Source organism: Macrobrachium nipponense, chromosome 20 (genome assembly GCF_015104395.2).
Source record: "Macrobrachium nipponense isolate FS-2020 chromosome 20, ASM1510439v2, whole genome shotgun sequence".
Classification (NCBI taxonomy): domain Eukaryota; kingdom Metazoa; phylum Arthropoda; class Malacostraca; order Decapoda; family Palaemonidae; genus Macrobrachium; species Macrobrachium nipponense.
Window position 1 is genome coordinate 25,807,994 of NC_061089.1, and position 10,248 is coordinate 25,818,241.

Sequence of the window (10,248 nt, forward strand, 5' to 3'; positions counted from 1 at the left end):
AGCCCCCTCAAAAACCAGGGGAAAGAAATGACTTATCTACCCTTCAGACACCGGTCGGAGCGAGACTCACTTTCTTGGCAGAAGCATTGAGGATAAGAGGGGGCGAGCAGTTGGTCACTCGAAGTGATCGAGAAAGGCTACAAGATCCCGTTCCTCTCAAGACCTCCATTAAGCACGGAACCGATAGACCTGTCGCCCTCTTACCAGACTTCAAAACAACAGATCCTACTAGATCTTCTGGATTAAATGTTAGAGAAGAGAGCGGTAGAGTGGGTTCTATCATTGAATTCCCCAGGCTTCTACAACAGGTTATTCCTGGTTCCGAAGCAGTCTGGGGGATGGAGACCTGTCCTGGACGTGAGCAGACTGAATCTTTTCGTAAGAAAAGAAAAATTCAAGATGGAAACTTCACAGTCTGTTTTAGCAACCCTAAGGCCAGGGGACTGTATGGTGTCCTTGGATCTCCAAGACACCTACTTCCATGTTCCGACCCATCCTCGGTCCAGGAAGTTCCTCAGGTTCGTCTTGAAAGGACAGGTCTTCCAATTCAGAGCTCTCTGCTTCGGGCTAAGTACAGCTCCGATGGTATTCACGTTTCTGATGCAAAACGTAGCAAAATGGCTCCACCTTTCGAAGATAAGAGGCTCACTCTATCTAGACGATTGGCTTATCCGGTCGTCGTGCAAGGCAAAGTGTCTGGAGGACCTTCACACGACGTTACAGCTGACGAAGGCCCTGGGCCTTCTCGTCAACTTCGAGAAGTCTCATCTGATCCCTACGCAGTCCATCGTGTATCTGGGGATTCAGATGGATTCAGTGGCTTTTCAAGACTTTCCATCCATGGAACGTCGGCTGAAAAAGTATCAGTCTTCTTAGAGAAGGAAATATGCTCGGCGAGGGAATGGATGAGTCTGCTGGGGACCATTTCCTTGCTGGAGAAGTTTGTTTCCCTGGGAAGGCTGCACCTCAGGCCACTCCAGTTTTTCATAGCAGACAACTGGAAGAACAAGAAAGACTTAGACGAAATTTTGAGAATCTCTCAGTCGGTCGAAGACCATTTGAAGTGGTGGTTCGATCCCGTCAAGCTATCGGAAGGACTGTCCCTCAAACTTCTGAGCCCAGATCTAGTGTTGTTCTCAGACGCGTCCATGACAGGCTGGGGAGCAACACTGGGGGAGAAGGAAGTGTCAGGCCTCTGGAGAGGGGAACAGAGGTCCTGGCACATAAACCTCAAGGAATTGGAAGCAATTCGATTGGCTCTCCAATTCTTCGAGAGAAGAATTATGGGACAGATTGTCCAGATCAACTCGGACAACACCACGGCTCTCGCATATATCAAGAAACAGGGAGGGACTCACTCTCGGTTCCTGTTCGAGATAGTGAGAGATATCTTGCTTTGGGCGAAAATGAGAAATATAACGATCCTGACAAGATTCGTTTCAGGAGTGCAGAACGTTCGTGCAGACCTTCTCAGCCATCAACATCAGCTGCTTCCAACCGAATGGACTCTCCATCCAGAGGTTTGCCGAGAGTTGTGGAGGCTTTGGGGACGCCCATTAGTAGACCTCTTCGCGACATCGAAGACGAAGAGGCTTCCGATTTACTGCTCCCCGGTTCTCGACCCAGGAGCAATAGCTATAGATGCCATGCTATGGAATTGGAAGGGGATGGATGTCTACGCCTTTTCTCCATTCAAACTCCTGGGAGAAGTGATCAGGAAGTTTGCGGCTTCAGAAGGAGCAAGAATGACGCTGATCGCCCCCTTTTGGCCTGCAAGCGACTGGTTCGCAGAGGTCATGTTATTTCTGGTAGACTTCCCAAGGACCCTACCAGAAAGAATCGATCTACTCAGACAGCCCCACTTCGAGAGGTATCACAGAAACCTCTCCGCTCTGAGTCTGACTGCATTCAGACTATTGAAAAGTAGGCCAGAGCGAGAGGTTTTTCAAGAGCAGTGGCAAGAGCTATTGCCAACGCTAGAAGAACACCCTCTCAAGCTGTTTACCAATCGAAGTGGGCTGTCTTCAGGAGATGGTGTAGGAGGAAAGGTATTTCCTCCTCCACGACCTCTGTGAGCCAGATTGCTGATTTCCTTCTACATCTTAGGAATATTGACAAGCTTTCAGTGCCCACGATCAGAGGCTACAAAAGCATGTTATCAACGGTCTTCTGACACAGAGGCTTGGATTTGACAAATAATAAGAATCTTCACGATCTTTTGAGGTCCTTTGAAACCTCAAAAGCCACGACCTAAGATTCCGTCATGGAACTTAGATGTTGTCTTAAAGTTTTTAATGTCAAGCCCATTTGAACCTATGCATGCTGCCTCTTTGAAGAATTTAACGAGAAAGGCTGTTTTCCTAACCGCTCTGGCAACAGCGAAGAGGGTTAGCGAGATTCAAGCCATGAGTAAGCATGTGGGCTTCAGAGAACACAATGCGGTGTGTTCGCTGAGTCCCTCATTCTTAGCTAAGAACGAAAACCCGTCCAACCCCTGGCCCAAGAGCTTTGATATCAAGGGGTTATCAGAGATCATCGGTCGAGAACCAGAGAGAGTCCTGTGCCCTGTCAGGGCTCTCAAATTTTATCTGGAAAAAACTAAACAATGTAGAGGTCTGTCGGACAACCTGTGGTGTTCCGTCAGGAGACCAGAATTACCAATGTCTAAGAACGCCCTAGCGTTCTTCTTAAGAAGCACCATCAGGGAGGCTCATTCGTCCTGTCCAGATGGTGATCTTAGGCTTCTGAAGGTTAATGCTCACGAGGTTAGAGCTGTAGCGACTTCGGTGGCCTTTCAGAAGAATATGGCACTCAGTGATATCCTGAGTGCCACATATTGACGAAGCAACTCTGTGTTCGCTTCACACTACCTCAGAGATGTGAAGGCGACATATGAGAACTGCTACACGCTTGGACCGTACATTTCCACAGATAAAGTATTGGGGACGTGAAGCGGCACGAATCCCCTCCTTTAGAAAATGGATAGGTGTGCTTTTAATTTATGGTATTGTTTTTTATGGTTGTAGGGTCGGCCGCCTGAGGCGGACTTCCCTTTATTTAGCCTAAAAGTTATGGGACTAACTTTAGTTGGGCTAGGTCAGGTGGTATTTTTTATGCTTCGTTGTCCTCAGAGTATGGTCAGTATGGTCAGTATGGTCTAGTCGCATTATGGTCACGCTCCCGTTGACAGATCATCTAGAACTCTCCAGCTATACAGGTCACTACCTTGCTGGAGACTAGTAAAGCAGAAGCAGACTTGAGTGACAGTAATCACGAAGTCAGCTATGCTAACAGGCAAGGAACCAAGATGTCAATCATCTGCATGTAATTTGTTTCCAAAATCCTTCTATTCTGTCCCTTCCCACCTCCAAGGGTGGGATTCAGCTATATATATATCTGGCAGGTAAGTGTCATGAACAAAATGATATTGTCATGATACAGTAAAGTTTGGTACCCTCAGGGGACAGTGGTCTAGAAAATCTGAATAGAAAATGGGAATGGTTCCTGATGCCCGCCTCCCAGCGGCGGGAATGGGTACTAACCACCTGGCCGACCACTGCGTGTGCCGGGAGTTTTGAAATTCTGTCGGACGTCAGAGAATACAGCTATATATGTATCTGCTAGGTAAGTGTGAACAAACTTTATTGTATCATGACAATATCATTTTTATCTATATGTTAGAATCTATGTCAGAGAATTACCTTATTGATAAGAGAAGTGAATCAAATTATCATCCATTTGAAGATGTCTGGTGCTCTTGTCAAAAACTACCATTTCTTGGATTCATTTATGACTTGAAAAAGCCATGAAAGTACAAGCATCTCATTTAATAGTCACAAATAGTGCAAGAAGGCTGAGAGTTTGTTTAGGTAAATTAGTGACAATAGAATGTTAGACATTTACATTTATAAATGAACCTAAAGTCAGCTCAAAATTATATGTACAATTTTTACTAGTTTTGTCTCAGAGTTTGGAGTCAGTAGGTTACTGTACATGAACTTATTTAAATATTGTTGTTGATGAAAAGTAGACATTTGCATGTTTAGATTTTATTATACCAAGAATAAGAAATCTCGAATATTGTATAACTTCGGAGCAACTTTAATTTTCTAATTTATATGATAAGACCTTACAAAGTAATTGCAAATCAATTGATTGTATGTTATCTGGCATTACAGCTATCAAGGTCACTGATGCTGAAACCAAATGAAAATCCTCAAATTTTACTATACTATGTCATATCTACTTAAAATTCAAAACATGTCAGAAATTCTCTAATGTTCCTCTTGTGATAGAATTTATTTGGTTTATGGTTACAATTCTGAAAATAAGCAGATGTCAGCTCACAAAGTGACAATAATTATGCATGTGCAGAACATGCATAATTATTGTTTATGTTTTTCATTATTTTTGAGGACAGACTTTCTAAGCATTTATATTTATATAAGAAAAAGCACTTTGGGTTTCTGTTGGTGGTTACAGTTTTCCAGGTTTGGAGTCTGTCTCAACTTCTTATACTCCTAACAAGCAGTTAATGATTTCATTTCATAGACTTCTCATAAAAGTGAGAGTGTAGGCTGCCATAACAGTAACATCAAACTTTAGCTTCATTCCTTATCATTCATTCCATTTATTCAATTCTAATTTGGTGTACTTAATTTTTTTTCTACACAGTTTTCATGTAATGTAGCATTGGTGTTTTATGTTTTGCATGTTTTTGTCACTAAGAGTGTTGAATGGTAAAATGTAGTACTAATGAACTTATGGTGAGCATAGAAATTGTACATTTAGCATTTAGATTGCTTGAGTTTGCACTTGCTCTTGAGGAGCAGCTATTGTTTATTATGAATGAAAATTTCTTTTTTATGTAAATTCTTAGGTGGTGAGTAGTAAGGCAAAATTTGTTTTTGTTCGTACACGAACAAACCTTCGGTCTTATCAATAGGGTAATTTCTAGCGCCTAGCTGGATCCAGTTAAAAAGCAGATGAAAGCAAGGAATCTTGTAATATCTGGCGACGCATGCGTAGCTCGGGTGAGGAGTGGTCAAGGGCGACGTTATTTCTTGGTGGCATTTTGTTTTTAATCTGTTCTTGTCTAATAATGAAAGGGTATTAGTATACGCAAATGTTTTTTGCACTCATATTTTGTTGTCCCTTTAGCTCTTAAATGAAAAATCATTGAACTTTCTTAGCTGCAGTGATGAAAGTAATCAGCAATAAATACTAATTAATCATGATGAGAGTGAGACCTTCAAGAGAGGAGAAAAGAGAATATATGGAAGCATTTAAAGGATCATTGTAAAATATTTCTTATTATTAATGTTGGTAGCATTTGTTAAATTTTGAAATTCCAGTTCTGACTTTTTATAATAATACACTATTGACTCATGTACATTGTTTGAACTGTATTTTATACTTGATTGTGGTTCAGATAGTATTTAGAATCACTGTTTGTCTAGTTTACATGTTAAAAACCTTTTTGATGTTGCATAGATAAGTACAGCAATTTTCTTATGTATTTCAAAAGCACTTATGAATATATTACATAATATTCATTGATTGCTTGCTCTGTCCTAGTACATATTTGCTCAAATTATTGTTCTCATTGGTAATACATTACAGAAGTTGCCTACTAGTATTAAAATTTGTGTATGTATATGTATGAATTTGGTATGTTTTTCACAGTGTCAGGCATTCACACTGAAGTGTTTCATGAAATTAGAAGATCCATTCAAGGTTAGTTATAGCAGATACTTTTTTTTTATTCATTTATTTATTTATTTATTTATTTTTTATAGATACCTAGCTCTCAAATTGTTTCTCAAAGAATCTCAGTTATCTAGTCAAAAAATCACTTATCTCATGACAAGTAATTTTTTATTGTTCTCAATAGAAGTGATATGGAAAATAAGTAGTGGTTCAACCTCATAAAATGTTATTTAAATAACTTTTCCTATGTATTTTGATTCTCTTCTTAATCTTTGTCACATTTTTACAATGTCTTTTTCACATATAGGAAAGGGGTAATTCCAGTTCATTTTCTTCTGTAGAGAATAATTTTTGAAGTACAGAATCTTAGATTAATAGTATACTATGCTCAATTAAGTACTATATTTCATGAACATATTACCCTGAGCCATGTCACTGATTAATCTTGTTATTTAGATGTAACTTGGTAAAAAGAAAGGAATATATGTATGTTTATTTGGTATTTAAAGTAACGAAGGGAAGCTTTTGATTGTACGCTTTTGAAGTATTGACTTGAATTAGTTACTTAATAAAATATATGATGCAATTTTTACCTGTAAAAGTTTAATTTTTCAGCTTAGCTTTTGCTTTAGTAACTTGTATTTTGAATACCAATATGTTTCCACTTTGGAGAGTTGATAGCTTTTGAGGTTTTGTGCTCAGTGGTCAGTTTACAGTGTTAAGTAATTGCAGTTAGGTTATTGAGAATATCATAATTTTGATGATGTACATTTCTGTACATGTACAGTATATATTTGCACAACAGGTCTAGTCTGTTGATATATTTTGTGAAAATGGGTCTACTTTGCAAATTGAGAAAAGATGGTCATAATACCATAATTGACTCTTTTTACTTGTTTCCCTGTGGAATTTTCTTTTCATCTTTAGACTTTGTTCCTTCTCTTGAGATTGTTATTCAAATTCAGAACTTGAGTTAGGATCTGCTCTTGTTGACTGACCGATAAACTTTCGTTTATAAACTGGCATCACAGACGCTGTGGTAATTGATGCGATCATGTGTAGAAAGAAATTCCACAGTTACTCTACTTCCATGTTTATTAAGTTTTCTCAAAATTTTCTTTCAACAGTAGTCTTTTCATTAAAATGTTCAAGCCCCCCCTCCCCCCCAACCCCCCCCCCCAATATGGAACTTTTCATAACAATGTTGGCACTATGCTTTTTTGAAGGTATTATTAACGACCTCATAATTATGATTTCTTCATAAAGGGCTAGTGCTATTAGTGCACCTCACACAGTGCACTGTAGGCATCATTTGAGGTTCTTTGCAGCATCCCTTCAACCCCTAGCTGCAACTTCTTTTATTCCTTTTATTATACCTCTGATCTTATTCTCATTTTTCCATCTTTCACCCTCTCCTAACAATTTTTTCATCGCAATCTGCAAGGTTTTCATCCTGTTACACCTTTGAAACCTTTTTACTGTTAATTTTCCTTTCATCGCTGAATAAACTCATGGTTCCCAGCACTTGGCCTCTGGCCTAAATTTTATATTCCAATCTACTTATGACGTTATGATTATGAGAGCCTATTTATGAATTTTTTTCATGCAGTAACACATTATTTAGTATTTGCTGTTACCAACTGGCTAAATTAACAATACTTCATAATGTCATAGTGTTGAGTAAGAATATATTGTGTAACTGGTGAATGTCTTGGGTTATAATTAATTTTGGTCCATAAAATTCTGTGTTCATTGCTCTGGTTGTTTGTGCAACCATGGAGGAAGGGAATGTAAATAGTTTTACTTGTTATTAACTTCTCTGTCAAACAGTGTGCTTCTATAAAAATTAAACCTTTCAGTCTAATGCAAGTCTAATACACCAGTAGGTGTTAGATAGATTTTATAATGGTAAAGAGTCTGAGAGTTGTTATGACTGATTTAATGTACAAGGACATGGCTAATTTACTTTTCTGGGCAATTAATGTCATAAGAGCATTTTATTATTAGAGCAGTATTTGGGAAGAGTACTCTTGATAGATACTAGTGGTCTTCCATCAATCTTGTAAAAAAAAAAATTTCGGGTATAATTTTTAAGTCAATGCTATTTATTGATTCTCATATAGTACTTTAGTTTTGATTTTGAATTTCAGTGTAACTTTTTTGTCGTAGAGTTGTAAATGTCAAGTTCATGCAATACCCATGACACTTCAATTCTGTCACATTCCACATGAAGATTTGTAATATGAAATCATTCCAAGCAGTGTCTGCTTTGATCCTTGTGTAGTTGTCATATCAAATTTCACAAGTGTGTGAAAACAAATTTCCTTCATTGCCATGGATCATTTTTTTGTGAAAAGCAAAATGAAGCTATATATGGGATGAAATAAGCTGTCCACAGTGATGATGTCATTGGAAATTTATAACTTCTTGATGAGCATTTTTAATTCAGTAAACATATAGTTTATTTGTTTTCCATTATAGAATAGAACACCTTGATAATTTATTGTGCCCTTGCAGTAACTTTGTTATGAAATAAGAGCAAAGTGTAACTAATCTTTGTAAGGTAATTGTTGCATTTTTTAAACTTGTTATACAATACTGCACTTAATTATAGCCGTTATTCAATACCTAAAATACAATTCTTAATGATTTTTTTAGATCAGTATGATATTCGTGCAAAGGGAGTGTTATTTATACTCAGAGATATGCCTTCTGAGCTACACTAGAAGCATTCCAAATGGCTTTTGCATAATCCCCTTGGCTTTTCACATGCATTGTTTTTCTGACATCTTATCCCTTGATGAATTTTTTGACATCTTATCCCTTAATGAATTTTCAATTAAAAATTAATCTTTCAAGGCAGTCCCAAGAGCGACTTGAGATTTGACCTAGAAGTCTTGTGAAATTACCTGTTAATCTTAATACATTGCAGTGAAAAAACACCATTTATTTTATTCCTGGGTACCTTTAGTAAGAATAATTTTCATTGCTTATGGGGAACAGTTAACATGTGTTAAATTTTGTGTACTTTCATTATTTATTTCCTCAGCTTATTTTGTTTCAAACAAGTTCATTAAAAATTAGTTATGCTGTATATGCAAGTACTTTAAAAAGTGCCTTACTTATGTCATGCCATATTAAGATTTAGATACTATTAAAAATTGTGATAAACTACTGCAGGATAGTTGATTTTTTATTTGAAAGAAATTTTTCTTATTCTGTCTAGTTGTTATTTTAAAGTATGCATAGTTATATGTTCCCCTGGCTGGAGTTTTGAAGCCTTCTAATAATGGTGACAATATACACTTGTCATTTCCAACTCATTTTTTATATAAGTTGCAGGAAGGTAAACCAGGTAAGTTTTTAAATTTCATTTAATCACCTTTCATCTTTTATTTTACTTTACCTGGATTTGTAATTTATGGTAGTGTATTTGGTATAATGGTTAAAACAGAAGGTGTAGATCGAATTGCATTGGAACTTTGCAACTCTAAATTTTTTTTGTGTGTAAATAGCAAACTAATGCTTTTATTATTCAGAAAACTCAAAATTTTAAATGTTATTTATATTAATTTTGTTTGTTAATATTGCCATATAGAGTGTTTTTAAAACTGTATGGACAACAAAGTAGATAATTGTAAATATACCAAGCCATGTGGTATAGATCACTTTTTATATTTTATCTTGCCTATTCAGCATTGGAGGTAAAATGGTTGGCCATTGTATCTGCATAATATTTATAAGTCTTTAATAATGTGGTCAAGGACCATGAAATTGTATGGGACCATATGGAATTTGTTATATAATTATCAGTCTATGTAGTATTATTTGTAGCTTTTTAGACTTTTGTATGGTAATGAGAAATATTTGTATCCATTGGTTAGAGTAGAATAGCTGGGTTAATAGAGTATTGGCTTTTTGATTTATTTCAGAAATACAGGTATAAAACACAAGAATAGAAATAATATACTTTCACTATGTACAGACGTAAAGATTATTTTCAAGGAATAAATGAAAAATTCTATTTTGTATCTATATCCAAAGTTATTTAGAATTATCTAAAGAAAACATTTGTCCCAGGCCTTTGAGGGTTGTTTGGTTAAAATGTCTAATCAGTATATACATAACTACTTTATGAAGATAGCAAGGTTAAGTCTAGAATACAAAAGTAAAATATCATTGGAATCAATGTGAAATGAAAATAGTGAATTTTTATATATTTTAAATCCTGTGTATTGCCCAAGAGCCAAAAACTTTAAGTAATGATAATGCTCTTGTACATGCTGAAATGTGGATGTAATTTATGTAAATTCTCCCAGTGAATCTTGTAGATGTTCTTCAGATACTAATAATAATTAATATTGATAAGGTTCCACCATAATTTCCATGGTACTAAAAGAATAATGAGTAAAAAGTAGGAATACATCATACTAATGGCAAATATTTCATTAGAGTATGCATCTGGCCGATATTCAGCCATTTTATATACAATGGTTCCCCCGGTATTCACATTCTCCGGATTCGCGGATTTCTCTTTGG

General features: G+C 36.6%; 1 protein-coding gene across 1 annotated transcript; it reads left to right on the forward strand.

Moving 5' to 3' along the window:
* Nucleotides 1-866: 866 nt before the first annotated feature.
* Nucleotides 867-9,911, forward strand: LOC135223688 (uncharacterized; the record flags this gene model as incomplete). Its single annotated transcript, XM_064262386.1, is given in 1 exon segment — nt 867-9,911. A coding segment is annotated over 1 exon segment (1,061 nt), but the record flags the coding sequence as incomplete, so codon positions are not given.
* Between the last annotated feature and the right edge of the window lie 337 nt (nt 9,912-10,248).